General features: G+C 41.7%; 1 protein-coding gene across 4 annotated transcripts in view; it reads left to right on the plus strand.

The window, feature by feature from the left end:
* The window catches only part of LOC140199642 (ceramide synthase 6-like), a 311,186-nt gene that overhangs the window by 194,827 nt on the left and 92,394 nt on the right, over positions 1-23,965 (plus strand). For all 4 annotated transcript variants that reach the window (XM_072262067.1, XM_072262065.1, XM_072262066.1 and 1 more), the window contains exon 5: positions 22,270-22,320. In XM_072262067.1, the coding sequence (XP_072118168.1) occupies positions 22,270-22,320 (51 nt within the window). The remainder of the gene's footprint in view (positions 1-22,269; positions 22,321-23,965) is intronic.

The following is a 23,965-nucleotide window of genomic DNA, read 5'->3' on the forward strand; positions in this document are numbered from 1 at the left end:
GAGGACCCCCATGATCTTCTCAGCCGCTCGCCCAGTCCTTTGTAAGGACTTTCAGTCCAGTGTTTGACTGTTCCCATACCAGGTGGAGATGCAGCTTGTCAGAACGCTCTCAATGGTGCTCCTATAGAATTCAGTTAAGATGGGGGGGAGGCATTGTTGATGGTTAGGTATCAGTGGAGTTGAGAGGGTGGAGAGGGTGGGGATGATGAGGATTCAGGGGTCAGACTGATCATGAGGGCCATAATTCAGCATTGCACAATTTCAGCAGGAAGATGACAGCACAATGGTAATCATGGAGATGTTCACAGGCTTGTAAGTTTGACTTGTCTCCCCTTCTGATCCACAATTAGAGCCAAACACCTTCACATAGACTTCTAGGCAATACTGTGTGTCTGAACCAAATACTGTGTGTCTGAACTAGAGATGAACGCTGAAATAAAGAGATGCATTTTTGGTCTTTGTACCTTAGTAACTACAAACTTGTCTTGAAAACAGTGTAGCATACCTAAGCCAGGAATAGTCTCTCTACACTATCTCACCTCCCTCTGTTGTACATTAAAACTTGTGTTTTTTAGCCTAATTTTTGATCATCTGTGAAATATTTCTTTCTGTATCTTGTTTGGTAATTTTACTATGGGATTCTTTACTGTGTTAAAGGCATTATGATCAAGCTCATTCTTGTCTATGGCCTGATTTTTCTGTTTTAAAATTTAACCTTTGTCTTTCCTAAGTGTTGAACTTGCATCCTCCCCCTCCCCCGCCCCGTTAGTTTTGTAACTTCAAAACATTAATCTAATTTAAAAGAAAGCACAGGCATCTGGGGATATGGGTGTAACTTTGTCTTTACTTTATGCAAGGTGCGCACGTATCACATGGCAGCGTGATGATGTATGCAATTAACATATTTTTACAAATAACCCTTATTTAATTATTTAAGTGAACAAAAATGTTTAATCAACCAATGTATGTACAAAATTACTCAAATCATACACATCCCCCACCCCACATCTTTCTTGGTCCAATGTTCATGTAATAAAACTTTCTAAAGCCAATTAAAAACAAGACAGAAATTGATAGGAGAATAGAGACACTGGATCTGCTATAAAACATTGAGACAAAAAAAAACATGTTTAAAGTTTAAAGTTCAAAGAACCTTTATTATCAAATATAGTGAGGTATTAGGACGGGAGTTCCCAACTTGGGATTCACAGACCTCTCAGTCAATGGTAGGTGTCCATGGCACGCAAAACGTTGGGAACCCTTGCAACAGGGCTTCACATCAGTGCGAGAATTGCCAGGTAAAAATGCATCGAAGTTTCTGCACATCCCTCAACATCATCTCACTTGCAGCAGTCTAGACATGCAGTACTCTGGAGCCAATGGATAATGCAGCCCAGGTCGTGAAGCTGTATTCCCCGAATGCGTGTTCAGATTCAGTTGTATTAAACTGCTGATCCAGCCTCTACCTTGAGAAATTGGGTGAAGTTATATAAACCATTCAGCTCGGAATTGGTGACTGCTTTATCCTTTGATCAGACTGCTATTCTCCATGAGATAAAGAGAAAGCATTTAACATTTTTACCGTGGCTTCTGTCAGTGAATTACACTGTTGTTCTTTATATTCTGCCGTCTCAGTGAGCTCTAACCGGTCATATGAGTGACAGTCAATGTTTAATTATATGTGCACTGCCCGTAAAGTTTAGTGGGATAAAGTTTTATTGCACCTCGTGTCAGCTACAAATTTGCATTCACACAGTGGCTATATTTCATTAGGAGATAGAGGGGATTTGTTATGACATCAAAGACACTCACAATTTTTTACAGATGTACGGTAGAGAGCATTCAAACTGGCTGCATCATCGTCTGGTATGGGGGGGGGGTGGCTACTGCACAGGATCGAAATAAGCTGCAGGGAGTTGTAAACGTATTCAGCTCCATCATGTCGTATCCAGAACATCGTCAGGGAGCGATGCCTCAAAAAGGCTATTCTGATTAAGCTAGAGGCTGAGGAGGGCCTTGATAGATGTTTTTAAAGTTAAGGAAGGCATAGATAGAGTAGACAGTCAGAATCGCTTCTCCAGTGTGGAAACGTCAATCACCAGCAAACATGCTTTTAAGGTTAGAGTGGGTAAAGTTTAAAGATGACGTCAGGAGAAAGATTTTTTAGAAGAGTGGTAAGTGTTGGAATCAGTTATTGGGGTAGTGGTGGAACCAGACACATGAATATATAGAGATGAAGGGATATTAATGATACGAGGGGTGATTGATAAGTTAGTGGCCTAAGTCAGAAAGAGTCAATTTTAGAAAACCTAGCACATTTATTTTTCAACATAATCCCCTCCTACATGTACACACTTAGTCCAGCGGTCGTGGAGCATACGGATCCCATTTGTAGAAGTGGTCCACAGCAGAGGTGATTGATAAGTTAGTGGCCTAAGGTAGAAGGAGATGAGTTATTAACTTCAAACTTCCTGCATTATCACTCAAAGAGTTGAACTGCATGTGCACATAACTGTGGTCCACAGCAGGGGTGATTGATAAGTTTGTGGCCTAAGGTAGAAGGAGATGAGTTATACAGCTCTCGTTACATGCACGTCCAGTTCAACTCTTTGAGTGAAAATGCAGAATGTTTGAAGTTTCTCCTCATCTCCTTCAGGCCATGAACTTATGAATCACCCCTATTGTGGACCACTTTCTGGAGGTCCAAGACACCAACTTCTACAAAGAAGGGATCTGTATCCTCCATGTCCGCTGGACTAAGTGTGTAAGTGTAGGAAAAAATAAATGTGCTAGGTTTTCTAAAATTGACTCCCTCGACCTCAGGCCACGAACTTATCAATCACCCCTTGTACAAAGGAGTATAATTCAAGATTAGCATACTATTGTGGGCCAAATGGCCTGTCCAGAGTTGTGCTGTGCTGTTCTGTCTAAAACTTATTTCAACTGATTAAGTAGCAGATTGTAATAGCTAAATTACTAATAATTGGAGAGTTTAATGTAAAAGTGAAAGTATAGTATATAATTCACTTACAAATTTTACTCCACCGATCATCTTCTGGTAAGATGGTGATGTGTTTGATCACAGAGGCTTCTACGGGGTCAACCAAAGGTGTTATTGCCCCCTTTAAACAGAATTTTTATGATTGTAAGACCCTGCTGGCCATTAAGGACTTAAAGTACAACCCATCAGTGAGTTGCTCATTGGTGGAGAAACTGAAGGAGCTGAACCTGGGGCAGATTCTGCTGCTGCCTGCATCAGAGAGGCGCTGGAGGCATCGGTGCCTGTAGGGAGTGTGCAGTCTAATAGTGAGCGATCATGTTAGTCGCATTTCTTGTTGATGTGAAATGCTGTAAGCCCGAATCACTGATTTATTGGTGGACGACGGGGGAGCTGCGTGGCCTCTGTTATTATTGAGGACCGGGTCTCAAGCCGCAGCGATGCCAGTTTACGGCTGCCCAGGGAGAGGCATGGAGTCTGTGTGCTCCGCCAGGGTAGTGTGGTGTGGTGTCCAAGCCGGAGTCGCTGCTGCCCCCCGGTGTTCACTCAGCAGAAGACAAACTATATGGTGCTCAACTGCAGATTTCTGCATCATTTATGGACTTGATCTTGGACTATATTTTTTCATGTGACTGTATATTACTGATATCTTGTACGTGCCTTGTGCTGTGTATGACTGTTGTTACTGTGTTTTGCCCCTTGAACCTGGAGTAATGCTGTTTCATTTGACTGTATTCGTGGATATTTGCGTACAGTTGAATGACAATTAAACTTGAACTATCTTGTTTCTTAGGGACGTTGATTCATTAAGTTTGTACCAGTTTATCAAGCTTCAGTCATTTATGGCAAAATACCTTTGCTCTGGCGCATCCAACTGGTGGGAATCTGTACCTCGCACCCTGATCAAGGGTAGACACTAGACATCCAAACAGTGGGAGTCCGTACCTCCCACCCAGATCAAGGGTAAACGCTGTACATCCAAGAAGTTTAAAAAAATAACATCCTGACCCAGGTCCCCAAGAAGACTTTGGTCTATCCTGGACGTGCTAATCACACACAAGCGTTCTCTGTCCTGTAGGACGCTGATGTTTTTGATTCGAGGCTCTTCGGAAGTAAAGAATTAGGCATAAAGCTTGTTACTTATGATTCTTTATTATCAGAATCAGATTTAATATCACTGGCATATGGTATGTTGTTACATAGTAGCAGTATATTGCAATACATCATAATAAAAAACTGAATTAGAGTAAGAGGCATATGTACGTATCTATATATGTTAAAAAGTTAGGTTAAATGAGTGGTACAAAAATAGTAGTGCGGTAGTGTCAATGGGCTCAATGTCCAACAGAAATCTGATGGCAGAGGGGAAGAAGCGGTTCCAGAATCATTGAGTGTGTTCCTTCAGGCTCCCGTACCTCCTCCCTGATGGTAGCAATGAGAAGAGGGCATGCCCCGGGTGATGGGGGTCCTTAATGAGAGATGCCACTTTTTCAAGGCATTGCTCCTTGGTGATTTCCTGGATGTAGGGGAGGCTAGTGCCGATGATAGAGCTGGGTGAGTCTAGCACTATGAGAACAAAGGGGATTAGGAACAGAGGGTAATGAAAGCAGAGCCTCGTAGTGAGAGAAGGTGAAGGCTGAAAAGAGGCAATGTGGTGTAGTCTTATATCAATTTGTTAACTCAATAAATAGCATTCAAATTTTTTTGACATAAGTTAACCAATCTGATAGCCTCTATTCAAATAATGTGGTACCCACAACTGCAACTAATATGTTACGAAAGCAGGTGCACTGTACACCATGGGACAGCACAGTAGCATAGTGCTTAGCCCAACGCTGCAGTACAGGTGATTAGGCTACGATTAGGTCGGGGGATTGCTGGGCAGCACAGCTTGAGGGACTGGAATATATAATAAGTAAATAAAAATAATTTTGTACCATGCCATATGATGTGGGTGATCATGGTCTATCCATGTCCATGATTGTTCTTGGCAAATTTTTCTGCAGAAGTGGTTTGCCATTGCCTTCTTCTGGACAGTGTCTTTACAAGACAGGTGACCCCAGCCATTATCAATACATTTCAGAGATTGTTTGCCTGATGTCAGTGGTCACATAACCAGGACTTGAGACCTGCAGCAGCTGCTCATACAACCATCCACCACCTGCTCCCATGGCTTCACGTGACCCTGGTCGGGGGCTAAGCAGGTGCTACACCTTGCACAAGGGGGACCTATTTAGCAGAATCAAGCCTTAAAAGTTGTCATACTCTGCAGTCACAGGCATTGTCTATCTAAACTGCACAGCAAGGTAGAGATTCCTGTACAGTGAGGATATTATATTCAGGCCTTGACTTTTGGAACTGAGAGAGAAAGGCCTAGTTCTTTGCAAGAAGCCAGTACCACCATATTTAATTAGTGAATACAATTCACCTATAATCATTCACAAAACCATTATGCATTATAGACCTAGAATCATAGAATTGTAATGGTCTATGAGGAAGTACGAGTACTAAGAACTCTAGAGATAGTCTGGCTTGAGTTAAAAGCTCATGTGTAAAAAGTCGCAAAGAGTAGTGGGAGACTGGAGGATTGGGAAAACTTTAAAAAGCAACAGGGAAACAAGAAATAAGGAAAGGGAAGATAGAGTATGAAAGTAAATTAGCACAAAATATAAAAACAGATAGCAAAAGTTTTTATAAATATATAAAGCAGAAGAAGGTGGCTAAAGTCAACGTAGGTCCCTTGGAAGACAAGAAGGGGAGATTGATATTAGGTGATAAGGAATTGGCTGAGGCATTGAACGACTATTTTGTGTCGGTCTTCGCAGTGGAGGACACGTCTAATATGCCAAAGAATGATGTTATAGACGAAATGGGAGATGAGGACCTCGATAAAATCACTGTCACTAAAGAGATAGTGATGAGCAAACTAGAAGGCCTGAAGGTAGATAAGTCCCCTGGTCCTGATGGGATGCATCCCAGGGTGCTGAGGGAATTGGCGGAGGTTACAGTAGACGCATTGGCAATCATTTACCAAAATTCTCTAGACTCTGGGCAGGTCCCGGTGGATTGGAAGACAGCAAATGTCATGCCATTTTTTGAAAATTGAAAAAGGATGTAAGCAAAAGACGGGCAACTATAAGACCAGTTAGCTTAACATCTGTAGTCGGGAAAATGCTTGAAGCCGTCATTAAGGAAGAAATAACGAAACATTTAGAAGGGAGTGGTTCCATTAGACAGACGCAGCATGGATTCAGAAAGGGCAGGGGCTATTTGACAAACATACTGGAGTTCTTTGAGGACATGATGAGTGCAGTGGATAGAGGGGAACAGATGGATGTCGTATACTTGGATTTTCAGAAGGCTTTCGATAAGGTGCTGCACAAGTGTCTTATAAATAAGATACGGATGCTTGGAGTCAGAGGAAGTGTATTGGCATGGATAGTAGATTGGTTAACCAATAGAAGGCAGAGAGTTGGTATAAATGGGTGTTTCTCCGGTTGGCAGTCAGTGGTGAGTGGGGTGCCGCAGGGGTCGGTGCTGGGCCCGCAGCTGTTTACCATTTACATTGATGATTTGGAAGAGGGGACTGAGTGTAGCGTAGCAAAATTTGCTGATGACACTAAACTGAGTGGAAAAGCAAATTGTACAAAGGATGTGGAAAGTCTGCAGGGGGATAGAGATCGGTTAAATGAGTAGGCCAAGGTCTGGCAGATGGAATACAACGTTGGTAAATGAGAGATCATCCACTTTGGAAGGAATAATAGAAGAGTAGATTATTATTTAATTGGTGAAAGATTGCAGCATTTTGTTGTGCAGAGGGACTTGGGAGTGCTTGTGCATGAATTACAAAAAGTTGGCTTGCAGGTACAACAGGTTATTAAGAAGGCAAATGGTATGTTGGCCTTCATTGCTACAGGAAGGATATACTGGCTTTGGAGACAGTGCAGAGGAGGTTCACTAGGTTGATTCCAGAGATGAAGGGGTCAACCTATGAGGAGAGATTGAGTTGCCTGGGACTATACTCTCTGGAGTTCAGAAGAATGAGAGGGGATCTTATAGAAACATACAAAATTTTGAAAGGGATAGATAAGATAGAAGTAGGAAAGTTGTTTCCATTGGTAGGTGAGACTAGAACTGGGGGACATTGCCTCAAGATTCAGGGGAGAAGGTTTAGGACGGAGACGAGGAGAAACTGTTTTTCCCCAGAGAGTGGTGAATCTGTGCCCGGGGAAGCAGTTGAGGCTTCTTCACTAAATATATTTAAGATACAGTTAGATTTTTACATAGTAGGGGAATTAAGAGTTATGGGAAAAAGGCAGGTAGATGGAGCTGAGTTTACAGACAGATCAGCCATGATCTTGTTGAATGGCAGGGCAGGCTCGATGGGCCAGATGGCCTACTCCTGCTCCTATTTCTTATGTTCTTATGAGTGGACTATTACCAGGTCTATCTTAGAGGTGAGATAGTCCATGAACCAAGACAGTAGAGGAGAGGTGAATCCAAGCAGGTTTCATTCATCACATCAACTCCTAAATCCTGTTCTATCAGTGGTGTATACTCCCTTGCCAAACTCAGGACTTACCTCATCCACATTTCTCTGAACCTGCTTAAAAGAAGAAAAGGAAAATATGTAGAGTTCATTTGAAATGTTATCATTCTATGGGTTTCTTTGTTTTGCAGAAGTCTGTGAAGAGGATGAATTTCAGGCTGTGTGCTGGATACATACTCTGATATTAAATGTACTTTGAAATGTAATGCAAAGAAAGTTAGAATTTACTGTTTCTTACCTGAGCTAAAGAAAATATTTTTACTGATAAGAACTATTTGAAGAAAAGGAATTCCTGTTGTTATAACCTGATGTTATTTCACTGGTTATGCCAAACATTGTAAATTCAATTAGGTCTCAACTGCAAATCAGTTTGAAGGCCTTTAATAAGATTTCAACCAATTCATCCACCAGTGGATTTTTAATAGCGCGTTAAAATTAGACAGCATTAGAGATGCAATGATGCAGTTGGTGATGCTGTGGTTTCTATGGGGACAACATGTTTTAGTTCTGATGGAGCTGATGGGAATCGAAGCACTCATTTATTGACTTTGTAAAGTTGACGTTGCAATGATTAAAGTCTGGTACTAGATCAATGATATTGTAGGCCTTAATCATAATGATAAAGATTAGCTTGAGATAACTTCAGTGCCAAAGCATCTTGCTGAAATGCTTTCTGTTGTCTTTAGATCTTGATCTATTATATGATGAATAAAGATTACAGCATCATCTCCAAATTTCCATTTGCAGTAATTTGCCCACCAGCCTTTTGCAAACACTAATGAACTAATTACTGAGACTTCATTGGTAAAAAGATGTTCCTATTATCCAAGGTTCATTTCATCTAAGTAACATCATAGCCACCATTAAAATCAAGGAGACAAGGCTTAGATTAGCAGATAGGACTGATCTGAGATTTTTCAACTAGAAAATTAAATTAGTTACTTTTGTTTCAATCTTTAACAGTTAAAAAGAATACAGATATAAAAATGTGGAAATAATTCTGAAGTTGGGTTGAGTTGTCCTCCAGTCTTTACTTACAAATGTTTCGTCACCATGTGAGGAGAATGACGATGTCTCCTCACGTGTGATGAAACGTTTGCAAGTAAATTGCAAAGATCAATGAACTCAACCCAGCCATAAAATATCAATTTATGAAATATGCATATTCAGCCTTTAGAAATGGCAACAGTAAAACTGGTGTTCACTATTGTTCCGCCTATTTAAGTCCTTTATAACAACTTGACGCATAGAGTTACTTGAGCAACTGGACTGAGGAATTCTTTATGTCTTTATCTCAGCATGTAACATTCTGTAATTGAATGCTGCCATAGCCTGATCTAGAGATATTGAACTTCCTTTATTGATTTAACACAATTAGTTAATTGGCATAGGAAATCTTTTCCAGGTTGAAAATTTAGGAAGGAAAACTTCCTGTACAATCTTTGGCATCAGGATATTTCTGCTGAGCTCTTGTAATGGTACTGCTTTGTCCTGAAACTTCCGTGAACTGATTCTTATTCATTCAGTGGCTCCTTTTCTTCTCTGAACAGCTTTTTTTGAGGCAAGCAAATAGTCTCGTTGTTCTGGGATGGCCAAGTCATTGTCCAAGAGATATATTTAATGAGAGATACTAATAATGAACTTATCCTGGATTCAGAACATTTTTCTCTTACCGTGGTCTAATTCTCGGGCCACTATTCCCTTTCTGGGAGAAGCAGCAGTCCTGATAAAGGTTCTCAGCTGGAAATGTGGACTGTTTACTCTTTTCCATGATGCTGCCTGGCCTGCTGAGTTCCTCCGGCATTTTGTGTGGGTTCCTTTTTAGATCTGTCTCTCAACCTCCATGATTACATCCATTTTTTTAAAATTTCTGTAATTACCATCTTCTTTGCTGGCATATTGGAGGTACACAAAATTATGAGTATAGAGATAGGATAAATGCAAACAGGCTTTTTCCACTGGGGTTGGGTGGGACTACAACCAGAGGTCATGGTTAAAGGTGAAAGGTTTATGGGGAACATAAGGGGAAACTTCTTCTCTCAGAGGATCGTGAATGTGGAACGAGCTGCCAGTGCAAGTGGTGCATGTGAGCTCAGTTTCAACACTTAAGAGAAGTTTGGATAGGTACATGGAGTGGTCTATGGTCCCAGTGCAGGTCGATGGGAGCAGGCAGTTTAAATGTTTCGGCATGGGGCAAAAGGCCTGTTTCAGTGCTGTACTTTTCTAGGACTATATGAAAAATCAAAAAAACTGCAAATATTGGAAATTTCCTTCTATTTTAGGCAATGTGCAGAAACATCAGTCCATTGTTCAGTACCTCTTAAATTCTATTCATTAATAGGATGTTAATACGACTGAACAGTGATGACCATCTGGGCAAATATAGTAATTCATAGCTAAGCCAGTCGATGTGGTCTAGCATAGCACAGAAACATTCTGCCTTGAGCGTCGATGTTGAAATATTAGTTTCAACTCTTTGGAATCTGGTTACAAAAATTATCAGAAATCCCCACATCCAGGCTGTAATGTATGGATCTATTTCTTTTAGAGCAATGACACTTCCACCCCCTTAGAACTATGCATTGATCTGTTATCTGCACGTGTTGCACATTGTTCTCTCTCTCTGTCACTGCAATGTGAATACACTAGTTAAAGCTATCTCCCACACGCGTGCTTTTACTTAATTAATATGTAGTTGTGCACAGACACAACAAATTGGCGACAAGTACGAACATAAATGTCAGAAAATATCACAAACTGACCCACAGTTACGAGACAAGAGTTAAGCAGCACGAGAAAGCCATCACAGATGCTAACAAAGGAATGTGTGAGTAACAGTAAAAGGCAGACTGAATTTAAGGTGAAAATAATGTGGCGATGGCTTCAGCTGGGACAAATTAGACCACAAGACCATATATAAGAGCAGAACTAGACCATTCAGCCCATCGAGTCTGCTCTGCCCTTCCATCATGGCTGATCCCGGATCTCACTCAACCCCATACACCTGCCTTAACATTGATGAATTTGATAGCACGAATGAAGGCTGAGAGTTGTATATCGAGAGGGTTGAGCTGTATTATAATATGAACAACGTGGAGGAGCAAAGGAAAGCCCCTGCGCTTACTAGCTTAAATGGGAGCAAGAACATACAGTCTCTTTCGCAACTTAGTACCTCCTGCAAAGCCAGCAAGCAAGACATTCGATGAAATTGTTACAATTTTACATAGTCACTCAAGTCCTAAACCACTGGTAATAGCTGAGAGATTTCGATTTTACAAAAGGAACCACTCAAAAGATGAAAGCATTTCTGAATACACTGCTGAACCGTGCAAACCTTTCTAGTTCTGTGACTTTAGAGATTGACTTCCTGATGCATTAAGGGACAGGCTTGTGTATTGGGTGCATAGTCAAAGCACTCAAAAAAGGCTACTGTCCAAAAGAGACCTAACCTTAGAATGGGCATTAACCATTGCATTATCATTAGAGACTGCAGCAAAAGATGCAGTAGAACTACAGAAAAGGAGGTTAGAATGTGAAATGCACAAAATGCCCCTGAACGCTGCAAAAAACCGAAGATGTTATCGAATGTGACAAATCCTCCCATGATGCAAATGACTGTTGTTTCTAAGAAAAAGTCTGTGGAAAATGTCACAGACAAAGCCACAGAGAGAATGTGCAAGGCAGATAAAAAGCACAACCAAGTGAAAAGTCCCAAACACAAATCTAAGCAAATCAGACAACAGAGTCTGACAAAGGTGAACTGTCATGTATAGAACTGCATAGTATTACTGAAGCAGATCGCAATGTAATATAGATCACAATAGATGTGTGTGGTGTAAAACTGAAAATGGAGCTGTATACAGGGTCAACTTTGTCTTTTGTTCAAGGGGTTGACTACAACAGTCAGTTTTCTAAGATACCAATAGAGAAGACCTCAGTGATACCACTCCTCAGGTCTAGAGGTGCTATCCTGAAAGGAACAGAGCACCACCCAAAAGACTGAACCTTTCCTAACTTGTGGCGGAAAGAAAGACATAGGTGAGAGTTTGGCATCAAAGAATTATAGATTATGTTAGAAAGGACAGGCAGGAAGGCACAGGCAGAGGTGTGGCGCTGTTGGTAAGAGATGGAATTACATCTTTAGAAAGTGGTGACGTAGGGTCAGAGAATGTCCAAACTTTGTGGATGGAGTTAAGAAACTGTAAGGGTAAAAATAAACATTATGGAAATCATATAGATCTCCAAATAGTAGCCAAGATAGGAGGTTGAGATTGTAAATGGAGCCGGAAAAAGCAGGAAATAAGGGTAATGACACAATTGTAATGGGTCTCTTCAATATGCAAATTGGGTTGGTGTCGGATTGCAAGAGAGGGAATTTGATACAACACACTGGAGGGAATTTGATGAATGCCTACAAGATGGCATTTTAAGAACAGCTTGTGCTGGAACCTACTTGGGGAAAGGCTATCTTACATTGGGTGTTGTGTAAAATCCAAGATGTCATAAAGGAGCTTAATGTAAAGGAACCCTTAGGAGACAGTGATCATAATATGACTGAATTCATACAACACATATATCAATAAAGGGAATTACAGGGGAGCTTTCCCAGGTGGAATAGAGGATGGTGCTGGCAGGGATGATGGCAGAGCAGAGATGGCTGAAGTTTCTGGGAACAGTTCACAGGATAGATTAGGCACCAGTAGCTGAGAAGGGATGTTAATGACTGCATAAAAGGAGCGGGCATATAAGGTGGCAAAAGTGAGTGGGAAGTTGGATGATTGGGAAGTTTTTAAAATCCAACAAAAGGCAACAACAAAAAAAACTATAAGAAGGGAAAAGGTGAAATATAAAGCAGGATACTAAAAGTTTTTTCAATTATATAAAAAGAGAGGTGAGAGTTGATATTGGACCACTGGAAAATCATGCTGGTGAGGTAGTAATGAGGGACAAAGAAATGGCAGATGAACTTAATGGGTACTTTCCATCTGTCCTTACTGTGGAAGACACTAGTAGCGTGCCAGAGGTCCGTGAGTGTCAGGGAGCAGAGGTGAGTGCCATTGCTATTACAAAGGAAAAAGTGCTAGGTAAACTGAAAAGTCTTAAGATGGATAAGTCACCGGGGCCATATGGACTGCATCCCAGAGTCCTGAGAGAGGTTGCTGAAGAGATAATGGAAGCATTGGTCATGATCTTTCAAGAATCACTTGATTCTGGCATGGTCCCAGAGGACTGGAAGATTGCAAATGTCACTCCACTTTTTAAGGGAGGAAGGCAATAGAAAGGATATTTTTGGCCAGTTAGCCTAACCTCTGTGTTTGGGAAAGTGTTGGAGTCTATTATTAAGGATGAGCTTTCAGCATATTTGGAGACTAATGATGAAATAAGTCAAAGTTAGCATGGTTTCTGTATAGGGAAATCTTGCCTGACAAATCTGTAAGAGTAAAGTCTGATGTAGCAGTATTTCAGTGGGGTAAAGGAAATTACAGTGGTATGAGAGAGGAGTTAGTCAAAATAAATTGGAAGGAGTTGCTGGCAGGGATGTCAGCAGAGCAGCAATGGTGTGCGTTTCTGGGAAAAATGAGGAAGGTGCAGGACATGTGTGTTCCAAAAATGAAGAAGTACTCAAATGGTAAAATAGTACAACCATGGCTGACAAGGGAAGTCAAAGCTATTGTAAAAGCAGAAGAAAGGGCATACAACAGAGCAAAAATTAGTGGGAAGATAGAGAATTGGGAAGTTTTTAAAAACCTACAGAAAGCAACTAAAAAAATCATTAGAAGGAAAATGATGAAATATGTGTCTTCACTGTGGAAGACACTAGCAGGGTGCCTCATGTTGTAGTGTGTGAAGGAACAGAAGTGGGTGTAGTTACTATTATAAGAGAGAAGGTGCTGAAAAAGCTAAAAGATCTAAAGGTACACAAGTCACCCGGACCAGAGGAACTGCACCCTAGGTTTCTGACAGAGACATCATTAGAAATGATGTTTCAAATCATTGGATTCTGGCATGGTGCCAGAGGACTGGAAAATTGCAATTGTCACTCCACTCTTTAAGAAAGGAGGAAGGCAGCAGAAAAGAAATCAGACCAGTTAGCCTGACCTCAGTGGTTGGGAAGATGTTGGAGTCAATTGTTAAGGATGAGGTGATGGAATACTTGGTGACACAGGACAAGATAGTACCAAGTCAGCATGGTTTCCTTCATGGGAAATCTTGCCTGATGAACCTGTTGGAATTCTTTGAGGAGATTACAAGTAGGTTGGGTAAAGGGGATGCAGTGAATGTTGTATATTTGGACTTTCAGAAGGCCTTTGACAAGGTATCACACATGAGGCTGTTTACCAAATTAAGAGCAGCCAAATTATGTTAGGAAAATTACTAACATGATTAGATTATTGGCTGATTGGTAGGAAGCAGTGAGTGGGAATAAAATGATCCTTTTCTGGTTGGCTGCCAGTGTCTAGTGATGTTCCACAGGGGTTGGTGCTGGGACCACTTCTTTTTATGTTGTATATAAATGATTTAGATGATGAAATAGATGGCTTTGCTGCTAAGTTTGGAGATGAATCGCAGATTGGTGGAGGGGCAGGTAGTGTTGAGGGAAAAGGTAGGATGCATAAGAACCTAAACAGGTTAGGAGAATGGGCAAGAAAGTGGCAAATGAAACACGATGTTGGAAAACGCATGGTCATGCACTTTGTTAGTAGATATAAATTTGCAGACTATTTTCTAAACAGGGAGAAAATCCAAAAATCTGAGAACCAAAGGGACTTGTGAGTCCTTGTGCAGAACACCCTTAAGGTTAACTGGCAGATTGAGTCAGTGGTGAGGAAGGCAAATGCCATGTTAGCATTCATTTCAAGAGATCTAGAATACAAGAGCAGGGATGTGATGCTGAGGTTTTATAAGGCACTGGTGAGGCCTCACCCTGAGTACTGTGAATGGTTTTGGGCCCCTCATCTTAGAAAAGATGTGTTGGCATTGGAGAGGGTCCAGAGGAGGTTCACAAGGATGATTCCAGGAATGAAAGGGTTATCATACGACGAACATCTGATGGCTCTGGGTCTGTACTCGCTGGAATTCAGAAGGATGAGGGGGATCTCATTGAAACCTTTTGAATGTTGAAAGGCCTAGACAGAGTAGATGTGGAAAGGATGTTTCCCGTGGTGAGAGAGTCTAGGACAAGAGGACACAGCCTCAGGATAGAGGGGCACCCTTTTAAAACAGAGATGCGGAGAAATTTCTTTAGCCATAGGGTGGTGAATTTGTGAAATTTGTTGCCACATCCAGCTGTGGAGGCCAGGTTGTTAGGTGTATTTATGACAGAGATTGATAGGTTCTTGATTGGACATGGCATCAAAGGTTACGGGGAGGAGGTCCGGAACTGGGGTTGATGAGGAGGAAAAATGATCAGCAATGATTGAATGGCGGAGCAGACTCAATGGGCCAGACAGCCTAATTCCGCTCCTATGTCTTTTGGTCTTATGGTCTAAAGGGGCTTTTTCTAATTTGCTGCCAGTTACTAGAGGTGTTCCTCAGGAGTCAGTATTGGGATCGCTACTTTTCACATTGTTTATCAATGATTTGGATAGTGGAATTGTTGGCTTGGTGGCAAAATTTGCTGGTGATATGAAGATAAGTGGAGGGCTAGGTAGTGCTGAGGAAGCAATGCGATTGCAGCAGGACAGATGAGTTGGAAGAATGGACAAAAATGTGGCAGATGGAATACAGTGTTGGGAAATGTGTGACATTGAATTTTGGTAAAAGGAACACTAGTGCTGGGACTGTTATCTAAATGGGGAGAAGATTCAAATATCAGAGGTGCAGGACACTTGTGCAAGACTCCCAGAAGGTAAATTTACAGGTTGAGTATGTGGTAAAGAAGGCAAATGCAATATTGGCATTTATTTCAAGGGGAATAGAATATAAAAGCAATGAGGTAATGCTGAGGCTTTATAAGACCTAGTCAGGCCATACTTGGAGTATTGTCAACAATTTTTGGCACAATATCACAGAAAGGTTGTGTTGACATTGGAGAGAGTCCAGAGGAGGTTTACAAGGATGATTCCAGGAATGAAGGGGTTAACATATGAATCAGAATCAGGTTTATTATCACCAGCATGTGTGGTGAAATTTGTTAACTTAGCAGTAGTTCGATGCAATACATAATAAAGATGAAAAAAATAATAAGTTAATCAATCACAGTGTATGTAAATGGAATAGATTAAAATCGTGCAAAAAACAGAAATAATATATTTTAAAAGTGAGGTAGTGTTCAAGGTTCAATGTCCATTTAGGAATTGGATGGCAGAGGGGAAGAAACTGTTCCTGAGTCGCTGAGTGTGTGCCTTCAGGCTTCTGTACAGGCATGCCCTGGGTGCTGGAGGTCCTTAATAATGGGGACTTCCTTTCTGAGGTACCGCTCCTTGAAGATGTCCTGGGTACTTTGTAGGCTAGTACTCAATATGGAGCAGACTAAACTTACAACCCTCTGCAACTTCTTTTGGTCCAATGCAGTAGCGCTCCCCCCCATACCAGAAGGTGATGCAGCCTATCAAAATGCTCTCGATGGTACATCTATAGAAGTTTTTGAGTGTATTTGTTTACATACCAAATATGAGGAGTGTTTGGCAGCTTTGGACCTGTACTCACTGGAATTTCGAAGAACGTGGGTGGATCTCCTTGAAACCTATCAAATGTTGAAAGGACTAGATAGGGTGGATGTGGAGAGGATGTTTCCTATGGTGGGGGTATCCAGATCTAGTGGTCACAGCCTCAAAATTGAGGGGTGACCTTCTTAGAACAGAGGTAAGGAGGAACTTTTTTTAGCCACAGTGTAATGAATCTGTGGAATAATCTGCCACAGACTGTGGTGGAGTCCACGTCTGTGGGTATATTTAAAGTGGAAGTTGATAGCTTCCTTACCGGTCAGGGTGTCAAAGGATATTGTGGGAAGGTAGGTGTATGGGGTTGAGTTGGATCAGGATCAACCATGATGGAATGATGGAGCAGACTCAATGGGCTCAATGGCCTAATTCTGCTCTTTAGAACTGTGAAGTAAACTATGGACTATTATTGTGAATATATGTTTATTTGGAATATGGGTTTAAAGGGAAATTGGATATCCAGTTTATGTTGCATTAATTTAAAGGGAGAGGAAGTGTAATGTATGGATCCATTTCTTTTAGAGCAATGATTCCGCACCCCCCCCCCCCCAGCACTACATATTGATCTGTTGTCTGCACATGCACTGGTGTCTACACATGTACATTGTTCTGTCTCACTCTCGCTGCAATGCGAATACACCAGTTAAAGCCATCTCCCGCGAGCGTGCTTTTATTTAATCGATGTGTCGTTGTGCACAGGCAGAACAGAGGCTAAAGGAGGATCATTGGCATTTTGTGATTGCAATTAAAACTCAAAAATTCAATGGATTTTAGTGGAAAAAAATGGACAGACTGTATAAATAAATGAGATAATTTTCAGTTGAGTGCAGATAGATCTGGTGCAGGAATCTTTGTAAAACCAGAAGACCATAAGACAAAGGAGCAGAAGTAGGCCATTCGGCCCATTGGGTCTGCTCCGCCATTTTATCATGAGCTGATCCATTTTATCCTATTTAGTCCCACTGCCCCGCCTTCTCACCATAACCTTTGATGCCCTGGCTACTCAGATACCTATTAATCTCTGCCTTAAATACACCCAATGACTTGACCTCCACTGCTGCCCGTGGCAACAAATTCCATAGATTCACCACCCTCTGACTAAAAAAATTTTTTCGCATTTCTGTTCTGAAAGGGCGCCCTTCAATCCTGAAGTCATGCCCTCTTGTACTAGACTCCCCCATCATGGGAAACAACTTTGCCACATCCACTCTGTCCATGCCTTTTAACATTCAAAATGTTTCTATGAGCTCTCCTTCATTCTTCTAAACTCCAAGGAATACAGTCCAAGAGCGGACAAACGTTCCTCATATGTTAACCCTCTCATTCCCGGAATCATTCTAGTGAATCTTCTCTGTACCCTCTCCAACGTCAGCACATCCTTTCTTAAATAAGGAGACCAAAACTGCCCACGGTACTCCAAGTGAGGTCTCACCAGCACCTTATAGAGCTTCAACATCACATCCCTGCTCCTATACTCTATTCCTCTAGAAATGAATGCCAACATTGCATTCGCCTTCTTCACTACTGACTCAACCTGGAGGTTAACTTTAAGGAATCCTGTACGAGGACTCCCAAGTCCTGTTGCATCTCAGAACTTTGAATTCTTTCCCCATTTAAATAATAGTCTGCCCGTTTATTTTTTCTGCCAAAGTGCATAACCATATACTTTGCAACATTGTACTTCATTTGCCACTTCTCTGCCCATCCTTCCAATCTATCCAAGTCTCTCTGCAGACTCTCCGTTTCCTCAGCACTACCGGCCCCTCCACCTATCTTCGTATCGTCAGCAAACTTAGCCACAAAGCCATCTATTCCATAATCCAAATTGTTGATGTACAATGTAAAAAGAAGCGGCCCCAACACTGATCCCTGTGGAACACCACTGGTAACCGGCAGCCAACCAGAATAGGATCCCTTTATTCCCACTCTCTGTTTCCTGCCAATCAGCCAACGCTCTATCCACGTATGTAACTTTCCTGTAATTCCATGGGCTCTTATCTTGTTAAGTAGCCTCATGTGTGGCACCTTGTCAAAGGCCTTCTGAAAATCCAAATATACAACATCCACTGCGTCTCCCTTGTCTAGCCTACTGGTAATTTCCTCAAAAAATTGTAATAGGTTTGTCAGGCAGGATTTTCCTTTAAGGAATCCATGCTGAGTTCTGCCTATCTTGTCATATCCCTCCAGGTACTCTGTAACCTCATCCTTGACAATCGACTCCACAAACTTCCCAACCACCGACGTCAAGCTAACAGGTCTATAATTTCCTTTTTGCTTCCTTGCCCCCTTCTTAAATAGCGGAGTGACATATGCAATCTTCCAGTCTTCCAGAACCATGCTAGAATCTATCGACTTTTGGAAGATCATCGCTAATGCCTCCGCAATCTCCACAGCTCCTTCCTTCAGAACACGAGGGTGCATTCCATCTGGTCCAGGAGATTTATCGACCTTTAGCCTATTCAGCTTCCTGAGTACTTTCTCTGTCGTAATTGTGACTGTGCACACTTCTCTTCCCTGCCACCCTTGAGTGTCCAGTATCCTGCTGTCTTCCTCAGTGAAGATTGATACAAAATACTTGTTCAGTTCCTCTGCCATCTCCTCATCTCCCATTATCATAACACTGCCCTTATGACAAGCCTTTTCTATTTCCAATTGTAATTTGTAGTCCACATCCCTGCAGCTGTTTGGAGGCCTATAAATAACTGCCATTAGGTTCCTTTTACCCCTGCTATTCCTTAACTCAACCCATAATGATTCTGCACCTTCCGATCCTATATCACCTCTTTCTAATGATTTAATATAATTTCTTACCAATAAAGCCACGCCTCCCCCTCTGCCTACCTTCCTATCCTTCCGATACACCGTGTATCCTTGGACGTTCAGCTCCCAGAGACATGCATCCTTTAGCCAGGTCTCAGTGATGGCCACAATATCATACCTGCCAGTCTGTAGCTGTACAACAAGATCATCCACCTTATTCTTTATGCTGCGTGCATTTAAGTACAACACCTTAAGACCAGTATTTGATACTTTTTGCTTTGATTTCACTGCAACTTTATTGCACTGCAACTCATCCCAATGGCTACACATTTGCCCCATCACCTGCCTGTCTTTCCTGACATCTTTACTGCTCACTATCTTAGATTTATTTCTGTTTTCCCCTTCCTCCGCTTTATCATTCCGGTTCCCATACCCCTCCCAAATTAGTTTAAACCCTCCCTAACAGCTCTATTAAACTTTCCCGCCAGGATATTAGTCCCCTTCGGGTTCAGGTGTAACCTGTCCTTTTTAAACAGGTCATACTTCCCCCAGAAGAGATCCCAATTATCCAAGAATCTGAAGCCCTGCCCCCTACACCAGTCTCTCAGCCACGCATTCATCTAGTAAGTGGCAGTACAAGTTGAAAAATTAAGTGTTAGGAAAGTATATCAGAACTTTTGTTCATAGATAAAGAATGCAAAAGCAAGGAAGTTATGCCATAGCATTATAAAATACTTGTTCGTTGTAAGTTGGAGTATTTTATTTTATCTAGACCAAGAGTTTCCTAACCTGGGGTCCATGGACACCTTGCTTAATGGTATCGGTCCATGGCATAATAAAGTTGGTGAACCCCTGAATGAGAGATACAGTGAGGAGTAGGCCTTTCCAGCCCTTCCTGCTGTGTTGCTCAGCAACACCCCCCCACCCCCAATTTAACCCCAGCCTAATCACAGGCCAATTTACAATGACTAGTTAACCCACTGACCGTTACATCTTTGGACTGCCAGAGGAAACCCACACATCACAGGGAGGACATATAGAGTCCTTACAGAAGATGTCAGGATTAAACTCCAAACTCAGAGTGTGGTGCTAGCTGCTGTACTATGGTGGTCTCCAGTTGTGGGCATCATACCTTAGGAAGGGTCCTGGATCAATCACAGACCAGATTTGTTAAAAGCAAATTAAGGAGTTGTTTGAAGAAAGAGTTTTGCTTAAAGATTAAAGCAAAAATAAAGATTTGAAAGAACTGTTCAAAATCATAATTAGTTTTGACAGGATCACGATTAACTGTTATTCTGTAATTGCATCATAAATATAAAAATGGAAGTTAGACTTTTTCTTAAATTAATTTTGTGCTTCTAAATTATTTTAGTAAAAATGGACTCTCTTTCTTCCTACCACAAAGACTTTCTACTCCCCTGCCAAGGGTGTGCCCTTTTTCTGTGCTTTCATCAATTTTTTTCCCTTCATCTTGTGGGGACCCCATAATTTTGTTAGGCAGTTAATTTTGCTATGCATGTTACATTGTACGTTATTACAGTTTGGGGGCAGGGTTTTTAAATACAGCATTGCTATTTGTTTGGGGGTTAATAAAGTGTACGTTAGAAGTAATTATGATGTCGATTTTTGCCGACACTCCTACAATCTTTCTGTGCTTCCAGATGATACCAGCCACCGTTGCTCCTATTACCATCCCCATTCCAACCTCATACTTCATTCTGATTCCTCATGATACAAGACAGTTAGACCTCCAGCACTCCTTCCTCATTCAATCTTCAAATATTCAACCAAATTAAATTTGATGTTCTGTAAGTGGTTGACTCATCTCTAAACATCACATTCGAAGCATTGCCAGTTAATTTGTTCTGTAACCTACAATATTTAATTAGATTAGATTAGATTATGAGGACACGCAGTCCTCTTTTATTGTCATTTAGTAATGCATGCATTAAGAAATGATACAATTTGTTCCTCCAGAATGATATCACAGAATCACAAGACAAACCAAGACTTAAAAAAAACTGGCAAAAAACCACATAATTATAACGTATAGTTACAACAGTGCAAAGCAGTACCATAATTTGATGAAGAACCAGACCATGGGCACGGTAAAAAGTCTCAAAGTCTCTCGAAAGTCCCATCATCTCACGCATGCGGTAGAAGGGAGGAACTTTCCCTGCCGTGAGCTTCCAGCACCGCAAACTTGCCAATGCTGCACCCTGGAAGCACCCAACCACAGTCCGACTCCGAGTCTGTCCGAAAGCTTCGAGCCTCCGACCAGCCCTCCGACACCGAGCACCATCTCTGCCGAGCCATCTCTTCATCCCCAGCCCCGGCCGCCAGCAACAGGCAAAGCTGAGGATTTGGGGCCTTCCCCTCCGGAGGTTCTCGATCGCACAATAGCAGCGGCAGCAAAGCAGGCATTTCAGAAGTTTCTCCAGATGTTCCTCCGTGCATCTCATGTCCATCTGCATCAAATCAGGATTGTGCACGGCCCCTATTTAACAATTACGATATCAATTCGGAGTGGCCGCGTGTGCTGCGTCGCGCCACCATCTTCTCCCCTCCCTTATTTATGATAATTCAATTGTATATTTAATTCTTAGTTTCCCAAGTTATTGTGTGCTTTACACCCTAGTCTGGAGAATCATTGTCTTATTTGTACGTAAATACAGTATTTAAATGACAATAAACTTGACTTGACATGAAAAACTAAGGCTGTGGCCTGCAACTAACAGGCTCCTGGATTGGCTGTAGTGATGACTGACTTCGTAGCTGTCAACACATTTCTGTGAACTTCAGTTCTGAATGTTATTTGCGTATTTTTATTGTTTACACATTGTTTTTTCCCTGGGTATTTGCCTTCCCTTTTTTTTAGGAATGGGTTCTATTGTGTTGCTTTGTTTTGTGGCTGCCTGTAAGGAGATTAATCTCAAGGTTGTATGTAGCATACATAATATATGTACTTTGAATTTTGGAAGCAGATTCTCTTATCAGTGGAGCTAGTGTTTGTCCACTGACAGAATAAAATTAATTATCGTTCAGTTTAATTATCAACAGGAAGCAGACACCTACAAAGTTATAAGGGGGAAATCAAAATAACTTTCTCAATCAGAATACAATGGAGCCAGAAATAGGAAAAGGTCTGGAGCGAAAAGAGGCAATGAAAGACAATTAGGGGAGTGGCAACCATCCTACAACCCCAGCAACTTATGGCAGAAATATCTTTGGAGATTGTCATTCAGAGTTTGACAAAGCTCTGGTATTGTTTCTAAAAACGTGTTCTGTTTCTTACATAGGTTCCTTGGCTCTGGGAAACAAGACAGTGTTGGTACAGCTATCCCTACCAGGTAGTATCTGCTTTAAACATTTTTATGTCAGATTTGCAGCAACTGTAACAATTAATTATTTTATATTGTGAGATAGTGCATTGATTGGCGCACAATATTTTTCTCTGTATTGTAGTGGTTTGCCTGATTTAAGGGTTTTCCACAGCTTTTCTACATTATATAGAAACAATACTAGTTGTCTCTCATGTCCAACTATGGCAGGAGCCCTGTGCAGGAGAGTTTTTAAAGTGGATAAGCTGTTGCACTCTCAACCTCATGGGTCTGGATCCAGTGGTATGATCAAATGTCACAATCTGGGGTCTTCCTTGGTTGCATTGGATGACCATGTTGTCACCTGTGCCTTGCCATGCCCTTTGCTCTCCACAGAACATTGCAGAACAGCCTTCCTGGCTGTTGGATCTCACTGCAGATCTCATCCATCCAGTCTGCCAGAGCTGACTTCGCATGCTAGGACAGGCATGTCCTTATCTCTCCGGTTTACAAAGCCCACTGGCTCCCCTCACCTAGTTTAGCCAACATGTCGAAGCGGTGTACCAGGGTGAGGCCGTTGTCGCATGCAAACAGCTACTTGGAACCACAGGTGAGAGCCGAGTGGCCAAAGGTGAGTGAGCTGTCCCAGAATGGACAGAAGCCACATCACCAGAGGAACAACCCCTCCCTGGACACACTGTGTATAAAAGAAATGACACAGGTCTTGTTTAAATGTAACAATAGTGACTGGAAACTCATCCCTATTGCTGGTACTAAAAGTGCCACATACAATAGTCACAGTGTTATACTCTGCTGCCAAAAACAAGTATCCAAAAGGCTGAGGCCCAACAAGACTCTAGAGCTGACAGACAGGCAGTGAGTGGAGAGAGTGCAGGAGAAAAAGACAAAGTTCAACACCTTTCTCAACTTGAATTGCCACTTTTGAAGGTTAGGTCTATTTGCAAATCACATGAAAAGTTAATAACTATAACGTGTGGATTCATCAGCACTGTTAAGACCATCTATGGGGCAAGACCCTTCTATAGATGTATGGTGCAGAGTATATTGACTGGTCACATCACAGCCTGGTATGGAAACACCAATGCCCTTGAATGGAAAATCCTACAGGATGTAGTGGATATGGCCCAGTAAGATCCTCCCCACAACTGAGCACGTCTACATGGAATACTGTCACAGGAAAGCAGAATCCGTCATCAAGGACTCCCAGCACTCAGGTCACACTCTCTGTTCATTGCTGCCATCAGGAAGGTGGTACATGAGCCTCATGACTCTCACCATGTTCAGGAACAGTTATTACCTCACAACCATCAGGCTCTTGAACCAGAGGGGATAACTTTACTCAGCTTCACTTATCCATCATTGAAATGTTTCCAGAACCTGTGGACTCACTTTCAAGGATGCTTCATCTCATGCTCTCGATAGTTATTGCTTAGTTATTTATTATTACCATTTCTTTTCTATTTGCCCAGTTTGTTCTCTTTTCCACATTCTTGTCTGTCCACCCCGTGGGTGCGGACTTTCAGCGATTCCATCACAGTCCTTCGATTTACTGAGTATGCCTGCAAAAAAGTAAATCTCAGGTTTATATGTGGTGATCTATACAAGACTATAGATAACAAGATACAGGAGCAGAAGTAGGCCATTTGGCCCATCA

This window comes from Mobula birostris, chromosome 6 (assembly GCF_030028105.1).
Source record: "Mobula birostris isolate sMobBir1 chromosome 6, sMobBir1.hap1, whole genome shotgun sequence".
Classification (NCBI taxonomy): domain Eukaryota; kingdom Metazoa; phylum Chordata; class Chondrichthyes; order Myliobatiformes; family Myliobatidae; genus Mobula; species Mobula birostris.